The sequence below is a fragment of the Ambystoma mexicanum genome, chromosome 11 (genome assembly GCF_040938575.1).
Source record: "Ambystoma mexicanum isolate Mex_15411 chromosome 11, UKY_AmexF1_1, whole genome shotgun sequence".
Lineage (NCBI taxonomy): Eukaryota > Metazoa > Chordata > Amphibia > Caudata > Ambystomatidae > Ambystoma > Ambystoma mexicanum.
The window spans coordinates 957,606,171-957,634,094 of NC_090934.1; the positions used below are offsets into that span (position 1 = coordinate 957,606,171).

Consider the following 27,924-nt stretch of genomic DNA (forward strand, 5'->3'; position numbering starts at 1 on the left):
GTGAATCTGTGTGGTACAGACTGATACCAAGTGGGTTTACTGCCAAACACCTGTAGTCTTCAATCTTTTGCAGTGGACCCAGAGGGAACTGCACAGGTTTCTGCCTTACAGTGACATGTCTCTTTGTGGAGTTAGCGATGACTCTGGTACATTGATGGCTTGAGCTGAATGTAGAGGGGGTAAACGTAGTAGCTTGATCAGGCTCAACTCACCCCGCGGTGAACCTCTGGGAGGCTATGTCCTGCGTGCTGGCGACGACGAGAGTGACCTAATGGCCTCCTCCCCTGCTTCCTCTGCATCTGTTTGGGATAGACTTTGCTCTGGAATCACAATACCACCCGGCAACAAGGGCCACCCCAAGGTTTGGGAATGATGCCCGTGGACCGCTGTGAATGCAGACACTATGCTGGTATGGGTGTCAGACGCCAGTGACAATGGCAGTGGCAACAGTAATATAGGAGGGACCACTTTTGCTCCTCGACGACATCCTTGTAGTTGTGGCCACTGATGTTTTCGTCGATGTCGTGGCTGTTGATGGCTTTGTTGACTCTCATGGCGAGGTAGTCGTTGCCGTAGTCTACCATTGTTAGGGAGAATTCTCATTGATGGCTAATTTCCCTCACCTATTGAGTCCCCCAGCAACTTTGCTGGACTTCTGGAGTTTATTTTTTTCCACTTGGTAAGAGTGTGAGCTTTTCCCCCACTCTTACCTGTGTTTTGCCATGTGTATTTCTATGTTTTTGTGATTGTGGACTCTGAAGTACACCACTTCAGGAGCCCCATTATTTTTGTTTGTCACACAATACCTTCAGTGCCGTGGCACAGGGATGTCTTTGAGGCTTCCCCCGACTCCATTTCTGAGGCTGACTACAGTCCCCCAGAAAAGGGTAAGGTTACCATTAACTTTACTTAGTCATTCTAGCACAGATCCAGTACACCCCATCTTCCATGGAGTACTGGAAAGGGTTAATTCGTATCCCTTTTTATCTGAACCTCCTAGAGCATTGTTTCGCTCCTTTAACATTTAGACTTGGCTGGTGGCAGTGGTATCTACCCTAACTTTTCTACCGCAATTATATTAGATAAACCTGGTATTATATTAGATAAATCTGGTATTGTTCTTGGCTATTATATTGGCCTCGAACATAAACCCGCTCGACCAAATTGTCTTTCTTTTGGCTCTGGTTGGGTTTATTCGCCATTTCTTTTTGTTAAAGTCTTTCTTGTGTTTTACTTTGCGCGGCAAACTAGGTTCGCCTTCTTTGTTCACCGTCTTTTGGCAGGCTTCTGCTCAGAAGCCCTCCACCAGGCGCCTGGGTGTAGTCACCCCTGCACAGGGTATCCTAGGAAACCCAAGTCGCACTTTGCCATGATTGGCTGAGATGGTTGTCCAGGCTGGACAACCCCCCTGCTGGGTGATTGACAGCCAGGCTGCGTGAATGGGGGTTTTGCGCATAAAAGGCAGGTCTCTTGGGCTAGAAGTCAGAGAGTCGCCACTGGAACTACAAAGAACCGAAGAGAAGCGGAGAGAACGACGACGGCTGCAACTACCCCGTCCTGGTGAAGCCCTGATGCAGTCCTGAGCTATCTACCCTTTGACGACTAACAGAAGATCCAGTCCGGAGTCTTCTTCCCTTGAGCCTGGTGGGGATAACCAGCTCATCTTCTTTAGCCAGAGGTCGCCTTCGTGGTCGAAATCGCTGCATGCTGCTGTAGTGGTCCTGATAGCCACCTGAAGAGCCTCTGCTGTTTTAAAGGAGCGCACCTTTTATTCTTTGTCACTGCTGCCGGCTTCATCCCTGTGTGGTGCAGACCCCCTTCAGACGTCCTCCTTCACAACGAAGCTCCAGGAATCGTGGGTCTGCGGGAAACCATCAGGAACAACTGCCAGGGCACCAGCTGCACCATTGGAAGAAGGTACTGTGTTCTGCTTGAGGAAACTGGGTGAACCCCTTTTCTTCCTCTTCAAGGCTTGCCCTGGTCTTCCCTCCTTCTTATAACTTTTGCTTCCGAACATTGACAATATCGAAGTACTTTTGGCTACGTTGAATCGTGAACTGACTGACTGTGTGATCTTCGGCAACAGGCCCCTCCCACTTGACCCTGGCTCCGACCCTTTGACTATTGAACTCCTATCTCTGAGTGTTTCTCGATTCTGTCTGCCTAACCAAAATATTGCCTGCGATTTTTGCCTCCAACTCCCTCTGGGTATCTCAGGTGCTAAGTGTGTTTTTGCTCCGGTAGCATTTCATGTCACGGATACGTGTTTATTTAGTAGACCGAACTGTCAAAAAGTGATCACAATCGTGTTCGCGGTAACGTGTTTTGTTCCTAACAACGGTTCATTCAAACACAGGGTACTTGCCTTGAGACATACTGTACAAAGTGATTTGGTTAGTTGTGGTATATTTGACGTGTGGTTTTTGTTTAAGTTTAATAGAAGTGTTGCGTTTATAACATATGGTTTAAAAATAAATGTACTTATATTTTTCTACCTGAAACCTTGAGTCAGTGTTTGCTTGAGTCACAGTAATTGTGGTCCCTTTGTGTAATCTCTGCTACTGCTCATATACTCTTGAGATAAGCCTGGCTGCTCCGCCACTGCTACCACTCTGACATAATAGTACAGGCTTGTACCAAAGGTAAAACTTGTATTGCCACCTGTAGTCTTAATTGTGTGTGGTGGTCCCTAAGGGCACTGCACAGGATTCTGCCTAACAACCATCAGACGGTGTCGACGGCCTTGGGGTAGACGACCTGGAGTGAGACTTGGTCGTCGACGATTATGGCTTTTTTGCCGATTTCAACGACAAGCCTGTTTTCGTCATAGCAGGCAAACAGTGGCCAACAGGCATCAACGTGGACTTGGAAGACGTTGCCTCCCTGGGACGATGGAAAAGGCCTTGGCTATCTTCCTGTGTCGACTGCCCTTGGGCACTGACCTTTGGTGGAGACCGGTCCTTGTGCGAGGATCTTGGCTTGTCTCTGGGGCATCTTTATGCCTCCTCTTGCTGGTGACCTGGGTTTCTTGCAACCTATGCCTCTTACTAGAGGTGGTTTGCTGGGCCATGTGGCCCTGCCCTAACGATGCATGACTCCGTACTGAAGCCGAGTCTGAGGCCCGGTCGGCGTACTTGAGCCATGCAACGAGACGCCAGTGACGATTCCTCAGCGTCTTGTTGAACGACTGCCAGATTTCGCAGTTCTTGATGACATGCTGTGGATGAAGGCAGTAGGGGCAGTCGTCGTGGTGATCATTCACGCAGACATTCTTCAGTCCACTTCGGTCGCAGACCTTGAACAGGCTTTTCCTTGTGGATTCCGCCATGAGGTAAGCTCAACTGCGCAAACCAAGCTTTGTCGAAGATAATTTGTATTTATTTATCTGTTTATAATGTGCCGGAGCCCGCAGACATCGGAGCCCAGGAGAAGACAGAAGAGGAAAGGGTCTGTGTCACAAGGGGCTTGATTATTCAAATAGGTTTGTTTTCAATTTCAACCTAAAACTCAAAAGGTTCACTTCTGCGCGTATATATCTTTGGGCAGATTATTCCAGGCTTGAGTGGCCTGAACCAGGAAAGATCTCCCATATCCTCTAGTTTGGTTGCTCCTGGGACCCTCTCGCTCCTGCCCTGGCTGCCTTCTGCAACCACTCCTTTGCCCCTGAAGCACTCGTGTCCCCTCTTCTCAAGAAAACCTCAGCCGACCCCTCCTGCCCGGCTATCGCCTGATCTCCATTACTCCTTTCCTGGGCAAGCTCCTGGAAAAGCTGGCAATCTCCCAGCTTAATCTTTACACTGAATCTGTTGGTTGTCTCCATGACCATCAGTCTGGCTTCAGAGCAGCCAGAAACATGGAAACTGCTCGCCTGAACATCCGGGAAGACCTGCTCTATAACCTTGATTCTAATCTCCCCTCTGTCCTCATCTTACTCTATCTCACTTCTGTCTTTTACACGGTCAACCATGCCATCCTGCTCAATTGTCTACTTGATAACCTATGTATCACCAATCATGGCCTGGCTGACCTCGTGCCTCTGATCGACCCTCCACGGTCGAACTTGGGTCCTTGGTTTCCTCTATCTCACTCTCCAACTGTGGTGTTCCCCAGGGGTTTATCATCTCTCTGTGGCTGTTCAAACAATACCTGGCACCTCTCGACCCACTGCATGTCATCTCTCTGCTCCAATTTACAGTGCTATGCGGATGACACTCATCTCGTTTTCAGGCTCTCCTCTGCCACCTCTTCTCCTTCTCTCATCTCTGACTGTCTGTCTGCTATCCAGGAGTGGTGTGCCGGCAACAATCTCTGCCTTAATGCCAGTAAGACTGAGATTCTCCTCATCGGCACACCTGCACCCTCCTTTCCTGTCACTCTCTGGCTGGCCTCCTTTGGCCCGCTTCGTGCTCCCACCTGTGAGACTAAGAACCTCGGGGTCATCTTTGACTCCACACTCTCCTTTTCTCCTCACATCTCTGACGTCACTAAGAAGTCAAACTACCAGCTGCACCTCCTCAAAGGTATTCTTCCTTTCCTCTCTTTCCACCAGAAGCTGTCTCTAGAGCTCTGGTTCTTTCTAGGCTGGACTACTGCAACAGCCTCTTTCTAAATCTGCCTGCTTCACTCTCCGCAACTCATCCAGAACAGGACTGAAAGACGTTGCCTTGTCCTCCAGCCCAGGGATCGTATCTCTCCATCACTGAAATCTCTGCATTGGCTCCCAGTGGCTGCAAGTATTACGTTCAAGAACCTCTGCATTGTCCACAAGGCCTTCTGGGGCCTGGGTCCTCAATACATCCAACTCTCTCTTCGTAAATACCTTCCTACTCAAGCTCTTCCCTCCTCCACTTCCTCCAACTCCCTTAGGGTCAGTCGCTTCTCCAAGCAACGAATTGGTGGTAGATCTTTCTTCGGCTGGGTCCTCCCTCTGGAACAGCCTCCCTACCTCTCTTAAACTTGAGGAGAACCATCTCCGGTTCCGGAAGCGCATCAAGACCTTCCTCTTTGCTTCTCTCTTCCTCTCCCGGCTGATTTCCTGTCTGATACTGCACTGGTCGCCTGGCTATCCTTTGATTTCGAGCCCAGGTCCCTGCCCGTCCAGTTGCACATCCACACTGACTCCCGGCAACCCTTGCTCTTGGGTCTCTTACCTGTAACTCTTCAGTCCTGCTACCTGCACTTTTGGACACCTGCGGTCTGCACTTACCCTTGCACCTGCCACCTGCTGGCCGCACGTCTTATTGTTTTCATCCCATGTACAGCACTGCCCCCTCCCCTTTCCCCTGGCACTTTTCCCCTCCCCAATGGTCCCTCCCCTGCACTTGCGCAATCTCAATGTCACTTGGCCTAGTAAGATCGTTGTCTCTGTTCCCCCTTCCTTGCCTCATCGCTTTTTTGAAACACTTGTGTATAGGCGCGTTACAAATGCCATATCATACCATACATATGCCCTTGCTTGATCTAGTAGCTCTCCCGGGAATATGAACTTTCATGCAGACTTTTCGGTAGGCTGGGACTAGTCCATAGTGACATTTGTGAACAATAGTGAGAGCTTTAAAACAAGTCCTAGCTTCTACTGCAAGCTGGTGTAGGTTTTTTCTGTGCACCGACAGGCTCATGTTTGCAAATTTTTAACGATGCGTACAGCATCATTTTGTAACGCCTGCAAGCGTCCTAAGGCTCCCTTACTAGCGCCAATATGCAGTCCACTACAATAGCCCATCCTTGGCATAATCAAGGATCTCACCAAGGTGGTACAGTTAGCTTCAGAGACATAGGGTTTAATTAATGGCAGAAGTCTGAGGTGGTACTGAGTTTTGTTAACTACATTCTATGTATGAGTGTCTGAACTTAGTGATGCTTCAAAGACAACGCCCAACATCTTCACTTGGGCGACTATGGAGATAGAATGTTTGTCGATGGTAAACCCAGTGTAGAGGTCCCCAAGTTTCCCTCGGGCCTGAGGGGAGCCAAAAACAAGCAACTTAGTCTTAGCTGCATTCAGGCACATTCCATTGTCTGCCATCCAGTTCTAGATCGAATTATAAATCAGAGACATCTTCTCTGAGTCTTTCTCGTTCACTCCACACAGCTCAACCACCACCAGCTGTGTGTCGTCAGCGTAATTTGTGAAACCCACTCCTAATTCTTCCAGTAGGACACATAGGGGTTGGCAAAAAAATATTAAACAGAGACGGCGAGAGGCAGGCACACTGAGGTACACAGCATTTCAGTATTTCAGTGGGCGGGTCAGCATTACCCCATATAATTCTGACCATCTTATTTTCCCCCAAAGAAATTCTATCGTGGCAGCAGCTTCACCCGAGCAACCACCAATGTTCTTCAGTCTGTTAATGAGCATCACATTGTCTAGCATGTCAAAGGCTACTGAAAGATCTAATAGCATCAGCAGCCTTGCCTTACTTTTATCCATGGGAAGGAGCATTTCTGTCTGCAGGTCCACCAAAGCACTTTCTGTGCCATGGTGGACACTAAAGCCGGATTCCTTGGGCTATAGGGCCTCAAAACCTTCTTAATGTACCTGAAGTTGTGCTATTGCCACTTTATCGATGGTATGCAATATAAAAGGCTCATTGGAAATAGGTCTCAGGTTGGAGTAGTCTCTGGGGTACAGCCCTGTTTTTTTTAAATATGTCTGGGTCCCAGCTACCTTCTTAAGAGAATCAGTAACCTTACTGTCTCTAAAGTACGCGTTACTAAGGCGGACCAAAAAAGGGTTGATGAGCTCTTTGTTCGCAAGGCTAACTTTGGCGGGAAAGGTCTCTCCAGCACATGTGGATGGTCTCATAGATTTAAAAGTTTTTATCAAATCTCCTTCCTGAATAGGAATTTAGGTTACCTCACTTCATCATAATCTGTAGTCCGAGGTTCCTCTGTAGTCTTAGGGCATATCTCCTGCTTGATGCGATCCTCGTTTCTGGTGATATTAACATGGGCTTTAGCTAGCTCGTCAGAAAAAGCCTGCTGAATATCCTTGTAGTCTGTATCAGATGGTGTGAAAGAGTGAGTCATGACTTTCAGTTTTTGCAGATCTCGGGGAATCTCAACAAGTTTCTTTGAGTTGGTCCTAGAGCTAGCGATTTTGCAGTCGTAACGTAATTGTTTTTGGCTAGCGCAGACTCTGCGTGATATCATTTCTCCAAGGATGTCCTTATTAGTCTGTTTGGTTTTTCTTCCAGGCTCTTTCGGCCTTACGTTTCTTTCTTCCGGTTAGTCGGAGCTACTGTATACCATTTTTGGTTATTACTTTTTTCTCTACAGGTTTTAACAGTGATGGGGGCGCCACCTGATCCAATAGATCTGTTATTGCTCTATCATATTCTTGTACCAGTAGATTGGGAGAATCCACATCCGAAGTAGACTCCATAAGGCTGGTAAGGCAGTCCACTAGGTGGTCTTGTCTGTTTCGATTGTAATTTCTACTGACTTTTTTCAGTGTATTTTTTTTGTTTCCTACCTAAGAGGGGATAATCAAGTTAAGAGACAAAGAAGTGATCGAACCAGATACATGGTCCAATTTCCAAGGGACTTAGGACTATGTTTTTGCTGACAACCCAATCCAGTGTATTACCTAATTTGTGCGTGGGGTCTTTGCTATGAACTTCATATCCCACTGTCCCAAGTCGTTGTACCAGGCAAGTAGCCTTTGTATCTTTGGGGGAGGAGGGGGGTTACTGTGCCATCTGTTAAAGTCTCCCAGGACAAGAGTGGCATTGTTAGGTTTGTTAAGAGATCACAAGATTTCTGAAAGATCAACAACAAAAAGGGGCATATCATTGGGGGACGATAGACAGGATAATATTCATGCAGTTGTTCGGGGTGGGGTAAGTTTAAGTAGGATCATTTCACAATTTTTACAGCTAGTGAGTACTGGGAAAAAGGTTAACCCCTCACGAACCACAATAGCTACTCCCCCACCCTTCCCATCATCTCTATTCTGGCCAACAAATGTGTAGCCTGGTGGGGTAGCTAGATGTATATTGGGGCCACTGGAATCCCACAAACAGGTTTCTGTTAGGCACATTATGTCAATCTGCTGGTCCACTTTGTATTTCCCAACATTCAATGCATGCTTATTTAGGGATCTTGTATTGAGAAGTGAGATCCCAATATGGCAGGTGTGCCTAACATTTTGAACCTTCTTCTGATTGTCCCTCCACCTAACCGAGAACCCAATGGATACCTTAAGTGCAGCATTGGTGTTCATGGGCGTGTGCCTACAGGCAAGCGCATCTAGTGCAATGCCTGAACACACCACTGTATCTTTTTCCACTTTGGCCGAGATTGGGGAGGACTAAAAATATGGCATTACATACATCAATGTGTGCCACTAGAAGAGTACAAGGGATTGTACCACAGAGCAAAAAGGCTCAAACGAAACAAAAGGTTTAATGTGTCATGCCAATAACATTTGAACATTATTAAACTTGGTTTTTGTTCTGGGCTGTAGAGCCAAAAAACAAAGAAATGAGCTGAAGAAATCGGAGCGGGATAAATGCTATTGGCATCAAGGGTTGACAACCAGCCAAGAATCAAGTAGGCGGAGGTGCCATTAGATTATAGAAGAAATTCAGGTTTGGTTTAGTTAAACATCAATTTAGCAGCGGACATTCATGATTTGATTCTTGAGAGAGACTTCACTCAAAAGAGAAGAGATTTTGCGAACCGGCTGGGTATCAGCATATTGGTTGATGCCTAGCCCATGCTCTCATACCGGACCTCCCAACTGCTCCATGTACAGGTTAAACAAAAAGTCTATCAGTATTGCCCCCGGGGAACTCCTTAGGGCATATGGACTTCCTGGGATCTGTTGACTAGAAAGGTTTGAAACCAACTCAAAACTTGCCTCCCCCTGCACCGCAAGCTCTTGCAGCCAGATAGAATGATCAGGAGCACCCCATGGTCCACTGCCTCAAATGCTGTAGAGGTATCCAGCTGCACAAGCAGACAGGAACACCCATCATTAGATCCCAGGATGACATCTAAAACGTATAAGGCTGGCAACTACCTCAACAAGAGAGGTGGTATGGGCTCTCTCCCTTTGCTCAGGGAAGTAATGCAACTGTGATTCTGGGCTCTGCAGAACGTCGTCTTTCGGCACACCATCTTGACTGGGTTTGGACCATGATTGCGGGTGCCTTTGGCAAGCAGAATTCAGTCTCTGAAAATTGTAGGCCTGCCAGGGAGTTCTGGGGGACACCTTAAGTAGGCCGCTCCACCTCCATTATCTACAGGAAGTTCCTTTGGGGGGTGCTTTGATATGTATCGCTTCAAACACTTCGATCTATTCATGCCTTTCTAAAGAAGTTTGGGTCCACCATAATGTTGATCATCTCTAACTGAGCACAGGAATGGTACCCAGAACTACTCCTATGACCTGTCCCCTTTCCACCTTATTGTATGGGCATCCCTCGCTAGGGACGGGAAATTGAACCTTTTTCACCAGAAAACACTGTCTTCCCCTTTAAATTGAGAAGCGCGCGGGGGTGCGGCCCCGTGAGCATGCACTCCCTTGACTCCGCACACAGCTGCCACTCCCCAGTCTTCTTTTCCAAGTCGACTGGAGCAGGCCTGTTTCACCTCAGGCTGTGGTTGATGGTCTATTTCTTACCCGTAATTATATGCTGCATCTTCCCCATGGATAATTATTTCCCTTTTTTTCCATCTAGCTAATTTCATTCAGTCTCATGAGTACTCTGTCCTCCGGTGCCACACTCCTCCCTGGCGCATGTCGATGGTGGCAGTATTCAGCAGGTGTCCGGCATGCGAGGGCTCCTTCCCCACATCGGATCCCCACATGCTTTGCCTCCAGTGCCTTAGCGAGGACCACGGCTGAGACGGCTGCTTGGCGTGCGACGCGCTCACCCCGTGCTCGCTGAAGAACTGCTTTGCCAAGTGAAGGGAGCTGTTCTCAAGATCATCCCAAAGCACATCAAGGAGTACGTCAGACTGAAGACCAGGCCAAAGGTATGTGCCCTATTCTTCTTTGCACCCCGCAAGGGCGACTCCTTCCCTGGAAAGCATACAAGCGGGAGGGGCCTTCCAGACCGTACTACCATCAGCAAAGGGACTGAGGCTCCAAGAGCTACTGACCGCAGGCTGAGGGGGTCCAAGGATCCTCTCAGTCCTGCCACTGAGGGGCCGCAGGGCTCTGGTACTGGGGATCTCCCTGAGGGGCTTAGCTCTGATACTGGGCACAGACCCGAGGGGGCTCCTAAATGCAGTACCACACGCACTACCAGCGACATGGCCGAGGGCACTCTGCCTCCCAGGCTCTGAGGTGCAGGGAAAGTCCGAGCCTTCGCAGTCAAGCAAGCAGGTGGACACTGGTCCCAGTACAACATTAGTCACGCAGCAAGCATTTGGCGCAGTACCAGATAAAATGTCCTCTCAGCCAGACAAAATGACGGTACATCCTGAGCCTCATCACTCCAGTTTGCAGGGATCGGAGCACGCGCCAAGGTGGGATTGGTCACCGCCAGTCACCTGGTTCACCTCGTACCCAACTACATCCACGCAGGGGTGATACACAGACCCCAGCGCTACCTGAGGCAATGCGCCAGGACCGCCAGTGACCTGGTGCACCTCGTACCCAACTATATCCACGCAGGGGTGATGCACAGACCCCAGCGCTACCTGAGGCAATGCACCAGGAGGGCACTGCAGCAGGTACAGGCCCAAGGTCCCACACAGGAACGCATTTCACCAGCATGCAAGGACAGGTTCTTTGAGAAATTCCTCTCTCATGCGGTCGCCTCAGATGGGCACTATTCCCATAGGGATTATCCAAGACATGCTCCCTGCAGCCCCCATGCATCCTCCGGTCGTGTTTCCTACACGGGTACCAGTGCAGGCCCAGGTTCACATGCTACCCTAGGCGCCAACTACTGCTGCGGGGGCATCCTCCTGACACAACCCATCAGCATGCTGCAGCTGCCTGTAGCACTACACCAGCAGGCCCGGACCCACAGGACACAGCAGGGGACACAGACAATGAGGAGGATCAGGACCCCACTTCCTTGGCTAGAGCCTTCCATGAGAGGCTTGTGGGAGTGGCGGAGTACCTAGGGATCCGACAACCGTAGGTATAGCAACCAGAGGCGGGGGTCTTGGCTGAGGTGCTTACAATCCAGACAACCACCAAAACTGGTATCCTGTTGCAAAACTAGATCATGTCCCTGGAAAAGAAGGGCTGGATAAAGCCCCACTCTACGCAACCTACCAACAAGCGCCTGGATGGCAAATATCGACAGGCGTAGGGGGGCTCCCTCATTCTATCGGTGCACCCGCAGCATCACTCCTCGGTTATTGCGGCCGCTTCAATGTATTCTAAGCTCATGCCTCCACGTCTTCACCCACGTTCAGCCCTGTTAGGCAAGGAAGAGAAGCTCCTAGAGGCCTATGGGAAGAATATTTATTCCAACGCTACTCTCCACTCAACCTGCGGAAGGCTAATGCTGACGCCATGCTAGCTGCCATGAACCAAAAACTATGGAGGGAGATAGCGGAATTCCTATCCGAGCTTCCAGCACACTGGCGAGATTCAAGGCAGATATAGACACAGCTGGTAGGGCTATATGTGTTGCCACTGATATGAGAAGAACCACATGGCTTAGTGCAACAACGTTTAACTCTAATGTGCAAGAACGCATACTCGACCTGCCATTCGAGGGAGGGTACTTGTTCCATTTGTCTACCGACGATGAGCTTGACAAGAAAATAAACCTCTCCCAAACAGCTAAGTCCCTGGCATTCTTAACTAAGCCTGTGTCTAAGAGCATTAGCCAGATTCACCCACGCTGTGACAGAGGTCGTACCTTTGGTGGTTTCCGTGGCTTCCAGGAGCGCTGTTCGAGGCAGCCTGACCGGTTGCCCAGCGAGTACCAACGGAAACAGCACAAATCATCGCATAAAGGCTTCAAGTCCCCTTCCCAGGCACCAGCCTTAGAAGGGAAGAAACAGTGACCGTGCCATCCAGACTCTCAGTTCTCTGGTGGGGGCAGGCTTGCCCTCCATTTTCAGTCCTGGCGGGCAAGGTTGGCGGACCCATGGATACACTTAGTGGTTTCCTCTCGCTTCCGCCCTACGATAACCTCCTCCTCCAGTTCGCCCCCCCCCCCCCAGATTGGGATAGCAACTCTTCTGGTAGGGATCTGCTCGCTCTTAGCGAGCCAGGCAGTGGAGGAGGTCCCTACCTCACAGTGAGGCATGGGTTTCTACTCCCGCATCTTTGCTATACAGAATAAGAGCCAGGCTGGCCTGAGAGTTGTTCTGGACCTTTCAACTTTGAACCTTTCCCTTCCCCTACAGAAGTTAAAGATGGTTACGCCAGCACTAATAGCAGAGACACTGTATGGGGGAGACTGGATGTGCTCCCTGGATCTAAAGGATGCTTAGCTGCACATCCCGATTTGGGAGCCCCATCGTTCCTTCCGATGTTTCAGAATCATGGGCTTTTATTTCCAATAGAAGGTCCTCCCATTTGGCCTCAATTTGGCCCTGAGAATCTTTGCAAGGTTAATGAACGCAGTGGCAGCCCTGCTCAGAGCGGAAGGCCACCACATTTATCCATGCGACGACTGGCTCATACGAGCTGAGTCGCCCGAGGGAGTCCAGCGCACAGCTGCCACACTTATGCACATGCTATACGATATGGGGTTCTCCATCACCCTCAAGAAGTCCCAGTCACTGCCCACTCAGTCCTTTACATTCCTGGGGCTAAATTGGGATACGAGGGTGGAGTAGATCTTCACCTCAGAGGACAAGATCATGGCAATCAAGAAGGCCACAGGGCAATTTCTCAGCAGACCAGTAACCTTGGCATGGCTGGGGATCATGGCGGCATGTCTCCTGGCGGTGCCACACACAAGGCTCAAAATGATGAGGCTGCAGCTACATTTGTCAGCCTCTTGAAATCAGGAAATGGGCTCCCAAGTGGCTCTAGTGAGAATACCACAGCACTTTCACCAGGACCTTTTTTGGTGGAGTACTGAGGCCAACCTGTTAGTGGGCAGGCCGTTCAGGCAGCCGCTACCAAAGATCCCCATTACCACAGACTCGTCCCTAGATGAATGGGGCTACCCTGGACAAACCACAGTTTCCACTGAGTATGGTTGAGGAAGGAACAACTGGAACACATCAATTGGCGTGAGATGATGGCCATCTAGCTAGCACGCAAACTGTTGCTACCCATTGTCAGCAACAAGTCTGTTTGCATTCTGACAGACAGCTCCACATGCATGTATTACATCAACAAACACGGAGGTACCAGGTCTCCTCCGCTCTGCAAGCTGTCCATCGACATATGGGAGTGGTCACTGTCGAACAACATTTACTTATCCACAGTCGACCTCCCGGTGGAACCCAACCTAGAGGCGGACAGATTCGCAGGCTGGGCATCGACAACTATGAGTGGCAGTTGAATGAGGTTGTCCTGAGGGAGATCTTCATCAGGTGGGGCCACCCTCAGGTAGACCTATTTGCCACCCCGAACAGGAGATGCCACCAGTTTGCGTCCTGGATGGGACAAGGCAGAGGTTCCCTAGGGGATGTGGTACAGATTCAGTGGAATGACCTGTGGGCATATGCTTTTCACCCCCACTCCGTTGATTGGTAGTGTCATCTGCAAGGACAGGGAGTCACGGATGCTTCGGCTCATCTTGATGGCGCTGTGGAGGTGGCCAGCCAGACCTTGGTTCTCAGAACTCCTCTGACTGTCGATCAACCGCTGGTCCCCCTTCCGTTGGGACCAGCCCCCCTACTATCCCAGCAGGGAGATACTGTGGTTCAGACTGCTCCGCACGAGTTAGCCCTAGCAGCGTGGTTCCTGAACAGGGCACCCTGAAACATCTGCACTTGTCAAGGGACAACTTGGCTATCATTCAGGGGGCAAGAAGCAACTCCACAATGAGTCAGTACAGAAGCAAATGGACCAGGTGCTGTCACTGGGCCAAGGCAAACAAGATGGATCCTCTGGCATGCACATTAGACAAGGTGTTGTCTTTCTCTGCGCAATCTGGCTCATTCCGGGGTACAGGTAGACCGACACCTGTCGTACTTATCTGGTGGCCATAGGGGCTTACAAACATTTCGAAGATAAGCTCTTCTCCTCCTCCAATCCGGTGGTCAAGAAGCATTTGGAGGGCTTGACCAGATTATATGCCCCAGTCAAGTGACCACACCAGCTTTGGGACCTCAATGTTGTGCTAAACGCCATGGCCCACAAGCCTTTTGAGACCATAGCATCAGTGGATATCAGGCTGGTTAAGATGAAGACTGCTCTCCTGGATCGTCTTATTTCAGCATGCAGGATCAATGAGATACAGGCATTGGTGGCATCAGAACCATTTACCAGGTTTCACCGGGACATGGTGGTGCTAAGGACACACCCTTCATTTCTCCCTAAGGTTGTGTCATTGTTTCACCTCAATGAGGACATAGTGCATCCAACATGCTTTCCAAATCCAAAGGGCGCGGCACAGAAGGTGTTGCACTGTCTGGATGTCAGACATGCTCTAAGATTTGACTTCGACAGAATCTAGAGCTTCCACAACTCGGATGCCACGTTTGTCAGATTCGGTGGGTCAAAGCCAGGCGGGTAAGCATCCAAGGCATCAATAGCTAGGTGGATGGTTATTGCCATCAAGGAAGCGTACAAGGGTCAGCACATTTCTTTGCCAGCAACCGTGCACGCCCACGAGGTCAGAGCTAAGGCCACTGCTGTGGCCTTCCAAAGACAATTTCCATGGCAAACGATTAGCAAGGCGGTTACCTGGGCTTCTCCATCAACCTTTTGCAAGCACTATTGCTTGGATGCCAGTGCCAGATCAGATGCAGCATTTGACCAGGCAGTTTTAAAAAAACTTGTTTTCCTAGGGGGGGCAACTCTCCTCCCCAGGGCTTCATTCAGTTGTAATCGCCCCTACAGTGTGGTGGAAAGGGGACAGGACAGAGGAGTAATTGTTACTGAACGTAGTGACTAACATACTCCTAGTCCCCTTTCCTCCTTACCTCCCACCATCCTCCCCCTTAAAAGAACCTGTGTCATTAGACAATTGTAATAGGGCCGACCCGTCAAACAGGTCTGAGGAGTGGCGCCAGTGGGCAGAGTCAAGAGAGCGCATGCTCCTGGCACCCCCGCATGCATCTAAATTTAAAGGGGAAGACAATTTTTTCTGCTGAAAAAGGTTTCCCATCCCTAGCAAGGGGTGCCCATACTGTAGGGAGGAAAGGGGACTGTGGGCTAAGAGTGCGCTAGTCACTACGGTGAGTAACATAGAATACTCCTACGTCCCGTCCCCTTTCCTCCATATTGTAAGGGCGCCCCTTGGTATGGCTGGGAAACAGAACCTTTTTCACTAGAAAAAATGTTCCTCTTTAAATCTAGATCTGTGAAGGGGCGCGGCCCTGGAGCATGTGCTCCCCTGACTCTTCACTCCCCAGTCCTCTCATCTGCATCGACGGCAGCGGACCGCTTTTACAAGCCCTCCTGGGTTAGGCCTCCGGCCTTGTAATTCTACGCGCTCATCCCCGGGATGTTTTCTTTCCCCTCTTCTACATAGCAATATCAGAGTAATACTGTCCTCTGGTGCCATGCTGCTCCCCGGCCGGCGCATGTCTACGATGGCGGGTTTCAGGTTCCTTCCCCACATCGGAGCCTCATGCGCTCTGCCTCTGGCCTTGGCCCAGACCACGGCTGGGACGGCTTTTCTGCGTGCAACGCACTGACCCCGCTCTCATTGAAGAACCATTTAGTCAGGTGGAGTGAGCTGTTCGAAATATCACCACCAGAAGACATCAAGGCATATGTGAGGAGGAAGATGGGGGCTAAGGTAGGCGCCCCGTTCTCCTCTGCACCCTGCAAGTGTGACTCCTTCCCCGGTTAGCGTCCAAGCTGGAGATGCCTTCCAGGCCCTAAGACCAGCAAGGGGACCGAGGCACTGAGAGCTACTGGCCAACAGGCAGAGGGGTCCCAGGATCCTCCCGGTCTCACCGTTGAGGACGTGCAAGGCTATAGACCGGGGAACACCCGGAGGGGCTCTGCAGTAACACCAGGCTTGCTCCCGAGGGGGCACCTATATGCAGCATTAGCACTACCGGTATCATGGCCGAGGATACTCCACCTCCCAGATCTCTTTCTGAGTTCCAGGGAAGGTCCGAGCCTTCGCTCTTAAGCGTGAAGGCAGAGATTAGGCCCAGCTCATCAGGCACCACGCAGCAGGCAAGTGGCGCTGGGCATGACAAAATGGCCACCCAACCAGACAAAATGGCAGCGATTACAGAGCCTCCCCACATCGGCGCGCAGGCATGGGAACATACGCCGAGATGGGACTGGACAACCCCAGTTACCTGGTCCACATCATACTCAACCACTTCCGCACAGGGGCAGTACACAGACCCCGGCATAGGGCGAGAAGGGGCCGCAAGACCACAGCAGGCACAAGGTCCTGTTCCCACGCAGCCAAGCCCTTCACCTGCATGCGAAGATAGGTTCTTTTGAAAGTTACTAACCCTCATATAATCACCTCAGATGGGCACGATCCTCGGGGGAGGGGGGGTCAACAAGGGCATGCCCCCTCCGATACCACCTATAGCCCCGACCATGGTCCAGGTTCCGGTTCAAGCCCAGGTTCCTGTGCTACCACTGCTGCACGTAGTCATGGAGACTCCACCCCGGCGCATCCCCCTCCGTAGCCTCTGGCACTGCCAGTCAGCATGCCACAGCTAGCCGCAATCAGCACGCCACCAGCAGCTCCCAACCTGCAGGACACGGCAGGTGACACAGACGAAGCTGACGATCAGGATACTCCCTCCTCAGCTAAGGCTTATCACAAGAAGCTGGTGGGTGTGTACAAGTACCTAGGAATACCACAGCCTGAAATTGAACAACCTGAGGCGGGGGTCTTGGGGAAAGTGTGGACCAATCGCCCGTCCACAAGAACTGGCATCCCTCTACAAAACAAATAGTGGGATTTCCTGGTTACCTTGCAGGTAGTGATTTTCATAGAATCTTGTGACTACAGGATTTACACGCTGGGTGTTGGGTTCACCTTTTCACACCTGTGACCTTGCACAGAACAAAACGAGGCGATCAGAACTGAGCTCAGCGCAGGAGTGTTCTAGCCTAGAGCCTGCATTTCTCCTATCTGCCTCTACAAAAGAATGTAGAATCCTTGGCTAAACGGGGCTGGGTAAAGCCTCATTCCAGGTAGCCTACGAATACACGCCTTGATGCCAAGAATAGGCAGGCGGAAGGCAACTCGCTGATACCATCTGTGCACCCCCAACCTCATACCTCTGTTATAGCTGCAGCCGCCATTTACTCTAAACAGGCTTCTTCATCTGCCTCAGCCCTCCTAGGGAAGGAGGAAAAGCCATTTGATGGGGGTGACTTGTTTCCCTCGACTATGGATGAGGGCCTTGATAAAAAGAAAAATAGCTCCTAAACAGCTGAGTCCTTGACAATCTTGGCTAAATCTGAGCCCAAGGCCTATAGCCAAAGTCACCAATGCTCTGACAGAGTTTGTACTTTTGGTGGCTTCAGGAGCGCCGCTCTAGACAGCCGGACACGTCACGCAGCCAGCACGGGCGCAAGCAGCACAAATCTTCTCACAAGGGGTTTTTCCAGTCCCCCCTTCCAAGCACCAGCCTCAGAAAGAAAGAAACTGTGACGGTGCCATCCAGATCCACAAGTCTCTGGGTGGGGGCAGGCTTGCCCTTCACATCCATTCCTGGCGGGCAAGGTTCGCAGACCCATGGCTTCTCTCGTAGTTTCCACGGGCTTCCATCTGCCAATACCGCAATTTCCTCTTTCCTCTCCTCCACTCCCACACATTGGGACGGCAACTCTTCTGGGGGAAATCCGCTCGCTCATTGCGAGTCAGGCAGTGGAGGAGGTTCCAGCTTGACAACGAGGCATGTGTGCTATTCCTGTATATTCGCCATACAGAAAAGAACCAGGCTGGCCTGAGAGTTGTTCTAGACCTCTCTTCCTTGAACCTTTCCCTACCCCTTCAAAAGTTCAAGATAGTTACTACAGCACTCGTTGTGGAGACACTGTGTGGGGGAGACTGGATGTGCTCCCTGGATCTGAAGCATGCTTACCTGCACGTCCCGATTTGGGAGCCCCGTCATTCCTTCATAAGGTTGAGAATCATGGGCTTTCATTTCCAATTCAAGGTCTTCCCATCAGGAAGGCCACGAGGCATTGTCTCAGAAGACCAGTAACCTCAGCATGGTGGTACCAGCACCTGCTCAGAATAATGTTGGCTTGTCTCCTGGCTGTGCTGCAGACAAGACTCAAAATGAGAAGGCTGCAGCTACATTTCTCAGCCTCCTGGAACCAGGAGACGGGCTCCCGAACAGCTCTAGTCAGCATACCACAGGACCTGGTTTGTTGGAGTGCAGCGACCAACCTGTTGGTAGGCAGGCCGTTCAGGTAGCCTTTACCAGAAATCGCCATTAGCACAGACTCGTCCCTTGAGGGATGAGGGGGACTACACTGGACAACCACAGTGTCTATGGACTATGGTCATGGCAGGAACAACTGGAACACATCAACTGGCTCGAGATGATGGCCACCTGGCTTGCTCACAAAGCGTTGCTCCCCATTGTCAGCAGCAAGTCTGTCTGCTTCCAGACAGACAGCTCCACTTGCATGAAATACATCAACAAGCAGGAGGTACCAGGCCCCCCTCCCCTCTGCAGGCTGTCCATCAACATATGGGAGTGGGCACTGTCGAACAACATTTACTTATCAGCAGTCCACCTTCTGGGGGAATCCAACTTGGAGGCGGACAGACTCAGCTTGCTGGGGGTCGACAACTACAAGTGGCAGTTGAACGAAGAGGTCCTGAGGGGGATCTTCGACAGGTGGGGGTCATCCCCCCAGGTAGACCTATTTGCCACCATGAGCAACAGGAGATTCCACCAGTTTGCTTCCTAGAACGGCCTACGCTCCCCACCCCACTCCGCTGATTCACAGGGTCATCTGCAAGGTCAGGGAGTCACAGAACCTCTGACTCATCTCGATAGCGCCATGGTGGCTAACCAGACCTTGGTTCTTGGAACTCCTCCGACTGTCGGAGCAACCTCCGGTAGACCGCTTGTTGGATCCAGCCCACCTCCTCCCTGCAGGGGGGCACAGTGGTTCACCCCGCTCCGCAGAAATTAGCCCTGGCAGCGTGGTTCCTGAACAGGTCACCCTGAAGCATCTACACTTGTCCCAGGACAACCTTGTTATCATCCAGGGGTCAAGAATCGACTCCACCAGTAGTCAGTACAAGGGCAAGTGGACGAGGTTCTGTCACTGGGCCAAGACAAACGGGATAGATCCGCTGACATGCTCACTGGACGATGTGTTATCCTTCTCTGCGCATATGGCTCACTCAGGTATGCAGGTAGACACCTGCCGTACGTATCTAGCAGCCATAAGGGCCTACAAGAACTCTGGAGACTGCATTGTCTGCTCCTCCAATCCAGTGGTTAAAAGGCACTTGGGGGGCCTGCCCAGATTATATCCCCCGGTCAAGCGTCCACATCCGGTCTGGGTCCTTCACGTGGTGCTAGGTGCCCTGGCCCACAAACCCTTGGCGTCAGCAGACATCAGGCTGATTATTATAAAGACTTCCCTACTGGTTGGTCTTACCTCAGCATGCCGGATCAGTGAAATTCAGGTGCTGATGGCTTCAGAGCCCTATTCCACATTTCACTGGGACATGGATGGTGAACGACGCATCCTGCATTTCTCCCTAGCGTCGTGACATCCTTGCAACTTAACGAGGAGATAATACTTGCAACATTTTTTGCAGATCCGAAGGATGAGCCTCAGAAGGTTTTGCACTGTCCGGATGTCAGGCGTGTTCTAAGATTTTACGAAGAGCTTCTGTAAATCGGATACCTTGTTGATGACTTTTGATGGATCAAAACCAGGCTGTAAAGAATCCAAGGCTTCAATAGCAAGGTGGATGGGGATGGCCATCAAGGAGGTGAATGAGAGGCAACACAGGTCTTTGCCAGCAAACATGCATGCCCATGCTATCAGAGCCAAGGCCACGGCTGTGGCTTTCCAAAGGCATGTCCCATGTCAGACAATCAGCAGAGCGGCTACTTGGGCTTCCCCATCGGCCTTTTGTAAGCACCAGATCAGAAACACCATTTGGCCAGGCAGTTTTGAAGAACTTGTTTTCTTAGAGGGGCAACTCTCCTCCCCAGGGCTGCATTCAGTTGTAATCGTCCATAAAGTATGGAGGAAAGAGGACGGGACGTTGGAGTAATTATAAGTTATTCACGTACTCCTAGTCCTTAGTCCCCTTTCCTTCATATGTCCCACCATCCTCCCCGTACCAGCTGTCATTAGGCAATTGTAATATTGTCGACGCTTCAAAGGGGACTGAGGAGTGGTGCCGGTGGATGGAGTCAGGGGAGCACATGTTCCCAGTGCTGCGCCCCCCGCATGCATCTAGATTTAAAGGGGAAGACAATTATCTTTGGTGAAAGTGTTCAGTTTCCCGTCCCTAGCGAGGGACGCCAATACAGTATGGAGGAAAGGGGGCTACGGACTAGGAGTACGTTAGTCACTCCGGTGAGTAACTTATCATTTTCTGGACACGTCAATTTGTCTTGCTGGCCCTGTCTAGCGAGGTTGGCCCTGCTCACCCAAGCCTTTGCAGCATCAACTTTCATGCTTGACTGATGAGAGGCTGAAATACAAGGAGTGGGATTTTAAATATTATGTATTTTTCTTTCCACCATGAGGTCCGCCTATGCCTGTAGGTGGCATATTTCAGCTTGCTGTTAAGAGAAAGGTCTGGACCCCTTAATCTGTCCGACCTTTGAGTTTGTTGAGGTTCTGGAGAACCTTCAAATAATCACTGAGAAGGGTTACCTTACTGCTTTTTGGTCTTTAAAAAGACCATTGAGCAGGGCTTGTTCTTTACCATCCCTATTGTTATACAATGTTGGCAGGGACAGTTTTCACCATACCAGTTTACTATTTGTGTGTGGGATTTAAAACTTATTTTAACTTTCCACGTAGCGGGTCAGTTTTACCCCTTGCATTTGTGTTAAACATAGCTCAACTCTAAGGTTATTATCCTGGTAGTCAGTCATCACTTCGCTAGGCAGGTGAGTGAGCTCCAGGCTCTGCCTTTTAAACATCCCTACAATGTCCTTCCCAAGGAGAGGATGATTCTAACTGTGGGGCCTGTCGTTCTTCCCAAGGTTGTCGGACTGTCACTTGTCACAGAAGATTCACCTTTCTGGCTTCTATCTTCTGCTTCAATCATCTTAGACTGAGGATGCGTTTCACCCTCTGAACCCCAAGAGGGCTCTCAGCTGGTATGCCTCTTGGTGCAGGGGTATCGGGAAGGATGACCAACTCTGTTTGTTTCGTAGGGGCCCAAGCAGACAGCACAGTTACTAAGCAGACCCTACCCAGGTGGCTTTCCCTATGCATTCCAGGCACTATGTTGTGATAGGGAAAGAAGTGCCTGGAAAGTTTGGGGCCAACCTCTGCCCTTCAGTTCTGACTCCCTGCGCATGGTCGGCAACCATTCCTGCCTGGACTCTTTATCGGGCTTTAGTCTTGTGGTGCTCCAGAGTTTCCTTGTATGATGGTGGTGTCTCACTCTGCTAAAGATTCTGTATGGCATTGCGAGGCTATGGGTGGATTGAATCCATTAGAATTATACCTTGCTTACATCTTGGTAATGTGCTGTCCGATGGATTAGCCTTTCCTCCCATAGATTCCTCATCACCTTCTCAGACATTCCCTCTTATGGATGGCTCATTCACCTTCGGCTGTCCTGCAAACCTGCTTAGTGCTAGGGGAAAGGGTGCACCGAGATAATGGTGCACTGCTGGTTGCACATGGTCCACCTAGGATGTTGCATCCATCCAAGTGCACAGAGTGGAGTTGAAGCAGAAACTCTGTGGCCCCCTGCGGCTAAAAAATACTTTGCAAACAAAGCTGCTGTTGGAAGAATATATCTTTCTAAGATGAATATGTGGGAAGAAGACCGAATACATGAGAGGGAACAATACCAAGAGGCAAGTAACTTGTTCTTTGTGAGCTTCATGCGTTGGCTTCTACCTTCCGTGTTTCTCCTTTAAAGAGCAGTCTTTGTGTTCAGTTACACTATGCAAAATCCTTTTGGAAGATTGGTCTCCCTCGAAAGTAGTTTAAAAGTTGGCAACTAAGCAGTTATTCTGTGTATTGTGATCCTTAGTTTCACAACTCCCACTCCTGTTTCCCCAGGTTTATTTTCTCGTCTTGAAACTTTCTTTGCACAACTGAAACTACTAAGGTGGTGATTTGGCTCAGTATAAAAGCATATAAACATATGTTGGCTGGAGATTTCAAAGGAGGTAAAGTGCAGTATTCAGTTGAGTACGACTCTCCTTTTGCATAGATATACTGAAAAGAGTAACAATCACACAGACCTTGTTCTTTCTTGTAAATTATCTTTTAGTGTGCTGGAGAAGTAATTATCCGAAGCAACAAATGCTATTTTGTTATGTGTTCTACTGCTGTGATAACCTTACATCTTTATATTTTTATTTTATGTTTTTTAGAAACGATCAGCCCATCATATTAGCAGATGTGTCTGTTAATGGCCCTGTATGATATACGATACCTACTGTTGCTGGCTGAAGACTCTGTAACTGATGTCTGGGGTTTACTCAAAGATTTCAGCTGGAACAAGTCAAAGTCGGTCACTGCTGCACTAATTTTACAAAGGATCAGGACCAGCAACATTTGTATACTAGGTTTTAAGACATTGTACAGCAATTCAGAGGTGTACAAAATTGCACATTGAAAGAAACGTTTTGGGGGTTTGTTTATACTGTTCTTCTTAAACATGGGTGGCCTGTGAAATAAGATTTTTCCGCTCATGTATTGATAGGGATTCTACAGTTCAAATGGCTGTAAGAATAGTTTTATATTAAAAAGAATATACACAGATCTAACATATTTGAAACATAACTATTTGACAATTAGTGCGCCAAAGTATTTAGCAGTTTTCCTACATTTTCATTTTCTACAAATCTCCAGTTTCAGATTTCTTCCAGGTTGGCAATTATCAAATGTGAGACCTGATAAATGTTGTTTTGGTTGTTTTAGCTTAAAAAAACAATTTAAATTGCGGGTTTTTCAGTGTTCAAAAATTGCTGCAGGTTTTTAATTGATATTTGTTTTCTGTATTTTCTTAACCATATCAAAATGTAAGTCTTTTGGTAGAGATTTTTAGTATTTATTGCAACAGCTTGCTTGACAAATTGATGTCAGTGCAAAGGCATAGGATTCTATTAACTATTACCCTGATTTTGCTTGAGACCAACTTGCAGGTAAAAATAATGAAATGTGAACTGAAAAATTACTTGCATTAAAAAAGCAAGAGTGAATTACCTGCAATTTAACCCCCTTCTCCAAGAACTGCTTGGAACATCAAGCATTACAACATTTCAGAGCAATCTATGCGTTTCTAAAATGCTAGCTTGTTTGACATGTTAGTTAATTAAAATGGCAGTGATGTGGCTGCCAATTAAGTATGTGCCTCTTGTTGGTGGCATACTTTAAAAATACAGATAACAATTATGTTGGCACCTGTGCATGTTTACTTTTCCAGGGGGCTGCAGTCGGAATGTTTTTATTTTCATTTGTCGGCTTTTAGCCAGTTTGTATTTTGAACTGGTTTTTGTATATAAATTGATTATGGAAGAAAATTCTGTGTAATTTAAAATATTTCTATGTCGGTTTAATAACCCAACAGATTTCTCAGAGCAGCAGTAGCAATATACTGTATATTGCACACAATGGTGGATTCGGCAATGCCCCTCTTCTATCCTTTTAGATGTAAATATATTTTTTATTTTTGGCTTAGTAAGTCCTCATACATTGTCACATCCTTGTTTTTTCCTTGCCAGTATTTAAAACCCTAAATTATAATCTAAAACCGTTGGTCAATAATTTCTTCAAGAAGGTGACCCAAGCAACGTGCCTCACATTACATTGCATACAAAAATAAAAGCAACATGTAAACTTGGTGGTGATTGACTTTCTTCATTTTGATGTACTATTAAAATGTCTAATTGATACTCCACCAATCAGAACTGAATAGTTAAAAGTATGTGTTTCCATACAAATTAGGAAAAATGGGTGCATTTCTGATGAATTCTTTCCTCTTACTATTCCTTTTCTATGATATTCAATCTCCAGCTGGCTTTGAAAAAAGAATTTCGCCATGCGGGGTACAGCAAGGCTCTGCTCGGCGCCCCATGCCAGACGTAACGTTTGGGCCAGTTTACACAAAGCCTCTGTGCACTTGAGGAACACTGCTGTTATAGCAAAACTTGTCCTGTATCATACCTAATCCCAGTAAGGTGTCAAGCCTTATATGTGCTAAGGGAGACAGATGTCTGTCTCTGTCCTGCACAGGATCTGTTTATACTGTTTGCAGGGTTGTGGGCCATGCCAGTCCATGTATCTCAAGGCACTACAGGAGCGTGCCATGAAACTTTCCTTTTTGCCACAGAGATGACAAAAGGACTCCTTTTGAAGTCACTGGGTGTGGAACAGTGGGGAGAAGACAACCGATTCATAACGTGGAAAGACCAGACCAAGAAGCAGCACCAGAGGAGAGCAGTACCTAATAGTTCAATTCTTCTTCAGAGAGTAGCCACAGATTAAGGCTCTTCTCAGAGGATTCAGCTCTGCGGGTACGGATTCCCACCCAATTCTCCTCTCCTCTGCGGGTACGGATTCCCACCCAATTCTCCTCTCCTCGGAGGAATGGGAGCAATTTTGCTAAAGATAATGGACCTATTTGCCAAGGCAGTATAACCAACGTCTTTGGGCCTCAGTGGCACCCACGGGACCCCCACCACACTTGGAGGAGCAGACAGGGACCCCTCGTGAGACCACACCCGCACACATATGGGCCCTGATACAGACCAATGCTGTGTGGCTTTGCCTTCTCCTTGGTGCCATTGGACACATCTCAGGATTATATCCCCAACTAACAATGGGCAAATACATGTTGAAGATGTATACAGTCTTGTATGAGGTGGATGATTCCATCCCATTTGGGTTGGAACCCCAATGCTCTAGAGAGTTGAGAGATTTCCCTGCAGAATTTTTATCACGAAGGAGAGGATCTGATGGACCTTGCCTCCAACTTGCAGGAGGCCAGCTGCCTTGACACCTCCCTAGATCTAAATATTCTGCGAGAACTCGGGAAGCTTCATGCTTCCTTCCAGAAGATGATGGGGAATGGCCTGGTGGGTACCGACACTGTGCTTGTCGGTACCCACCAGGCCAAAGGTTTGGTTTGAATTAACCAAGATCCTGAATGAGGGACTTGAGAGAAACCTTACTTCCCTCTAATCCAGCCGCGGAGGCCCTGGTATTAAAGGCCTGGGAGATGCCAGCCTCAGTCCATAGGGTGGACTGAGACCTTACAATGAAGCACCCTTGAATCTAGAGTTCCTTTCCACCCATTGATCCCCAGAGGGAGCTTGGTTTAGGCCATGATAGCCATCCTAAAAACTACGACCTTCCAGACGTTTCCCCCGGACAAGGAGGGCAAGAGATTGGCTGCTTGGAGGCATAGGTTTCGCCTCAGGCAGACTTGCCCTGTGGGCAGTTATCCTATCTTGTGCCATGGCCAAATTGGGCTTCAAATGCTACAATCTGGTTTTGAGACAGCTGACTGTTGCACATGTGCCATAGCCACTGGAACGGTACTCAGGTGAATAACTATTAATTTCTCCAGCATGGGTCTGGCATGGATTCACATGCAAACCCTCCCTCTGGCCCCTCTGCGGCTCTTCTTGGTCATACTGCCACTTTACATGCTTTCCAAATCTGAAGATGGCTGCCAGAGGCGGGGCATAGGGAGAGGACTGTAATTGGATGGGGGCAGTATGTCCCAGAGGACAGTGATTGGTTTATAGAAGAAATACAGTTTTAAAGTGAAAATGTTTTTTTTGTTACCAAGGATTTCCAGCCTGATCAAGGGGAATATTCATGAGCATGTGAATCCATGCCAGACCCATGCTGGAGAGTGTTAGGGAGAATTCTCTGTAAAGGCTAATTTCCCAAACCTAGTGAGTCCCCCAGCAGCTTTGCTGGATTTTTGGGGTTTATTTTTTTCTCCTGCTAAGAGTGAGACTCTTTTCCTCCCACTCTTAGACATGATTTGAGGTGTTCCTTTGACTTTGTATGTGTTTTATGGGCTATGGGGTCCTTTACCCCATAGGGCTTCATGTGTTTTTGATATGTGGGTTACACAGCACCCTCCGTGCCGTAACCCAGGGGTGTCGTAGCGACCCCCAAACATAGACTCCATACCCTGGGACTGACTACTGTCTCCCAGGGCATGTAAAGGCACCATTGGCTTTACTAGTCTTAAATTGTGAACGGAACCAGTACAAACCATCATATTGTGGACATACTGGTCGGGGCAATTCGATTGCCCGGGGTCTGTTGTTCGAGGGGGCACTTTCCAGTCCCCCCCGACCGAGTTTGGCTGGTGGCAGTGGATACTACTTTTTATATTTGACTGCAAATATATTCCTATGGGATTTTCCCATTGTTCGAGGCTGCCACTTTTTAAAATAGCCCCGAACATACCGCCGGTTTATGAAATTAATATAAATTCACTGGTTGGTATTTTTTGCCGAAACTTGGTTCCAAAATGGCGTTTGTGTTCGCTTCTGTGACTCCAACCCAAGTCGAGCCCTTTGTTCCATTTTTTGGCGGGCTTCTCCACAGAAGCCTCCAAAAGTGGTGCCACTCTGTCTGGGTACCACAGGGGGTTTGGGAGGGGGTTTAGGCACCCTGGACTGAGTTGCCTCGGCAACTCAAGTCACACTCTTGTGTGATTGGCCCGGCTCACCACTTAGCATGTTTGAGTGACAGCTAGGCTGAATGAAAGGGGGTTTTCTGCATAAAAGCAGGGCTTTGGGGACTGGAACTTCAGAAGTCGCCACAGGACCTAAAGAATCCGAGGAGGGAGAAGCCGAGCCGACCTGCAACGACGACACCACCGGTGGAGCCCTGCTGAACCGTCTCACCACTTTTCCCGACGACAGAGGAGATCTCCAGCCCGGAGAGAGTCTTCTTCCTTTGACTGTTGGGGATAACCAGTTTGCCTGTCTTTTTGCCTTCCTGGACCATCTCGTGGCCGCCTTGCCCGTGCCAAGCACCCCGGCAACCGGAATACCACGGTTTACCACTACCACGAAGAAAAGGGTAGTACCTTGTAACCGGAAAACTACGCGGCTGGTTTCTTCCCTGGTAGTGCAACGACCTTCAGCTTTCCTCCACGTCGAGACCTCCTCTTCCTCTGGACGAAACACCGACTTGCACCCGCTTCCAGGAACAACTGCCCCCGCTGGAGCGTTCTTCCCATTTTCAGGTACTGTGTCCCGCCTGACTTCCTTTGCAACAGATCGTTTGGGGTGACAGTAAATCCTCGACTTTCTAACCTGGGTTAGCCTGGGGCCTGTTAACTAACTTTTCCTGACTTGATCTCAATCGTTTATGAACTATCTGCAAAGACTCTTTGGGCATAACCCCACTGTGTGATCCTGGACACATTTCGCTTGTTCTCTCTAAGAATGGGCCTGGCATTTGAACTTCCTTGCTCTCCAGTAGACTTTGCCTAACCTGCCTCACTGTGGTTCTTTGAAAAGTATTGAAATGTGTGTGCTTTTCATAACTTTGCCTTTTCCCTCCCTTTTTCTATAACTTATTAGAGTGCCATCTTATGTTAAGCGCTCACCTCTGTCTGAAAATAAGTGGTGTTTCTCATTAAGACTTGTCTAATAAGTAATCAGGGTTGTATATATATATAATAGTGACTGTATGTTGAAATTACTTACCTCTTTTTGTGCTAGTGT

At 49.0% G+C, this 27,924-nt stretch overlaps 1 protein-coding gene across 10 annotated transcripts in view; it reads left to right on the plus strand.

The window, feature by feature from the left end:
• Positions 1-24,065, plus strand: part of PPP6R3 (protein phosphatase 6 regulatory subunit 3) — a 2,530,957-nt gene extending 2,506,892 nt beyond the window's left edge. For 6 of the 10 annotated variants that reach the window (XM_069624106.1, XM_069624111.1, XM_069624113.1 and 3 more), the window contains one exon: positions 22,594-22,782. In XM_069624106.1, coding sequence (XP_069480207.1) covers positions 22,594-22,645 — 52 coding nt within the window. In that variant the 3' untranslated portion in view covers positions 22,646-22,782. Of the gene's footprint in view, positions 1-22,593 lie in introns of all 10 variants that reach the window. The other 4 variants (XM_069624114.1, XM_069624109.1, XM_069624112.1 and 1 more) reach the window with 1 other exon arrangement.
• Positions 24,066-27,924: the final 3,859 nt, after the last annotated feature.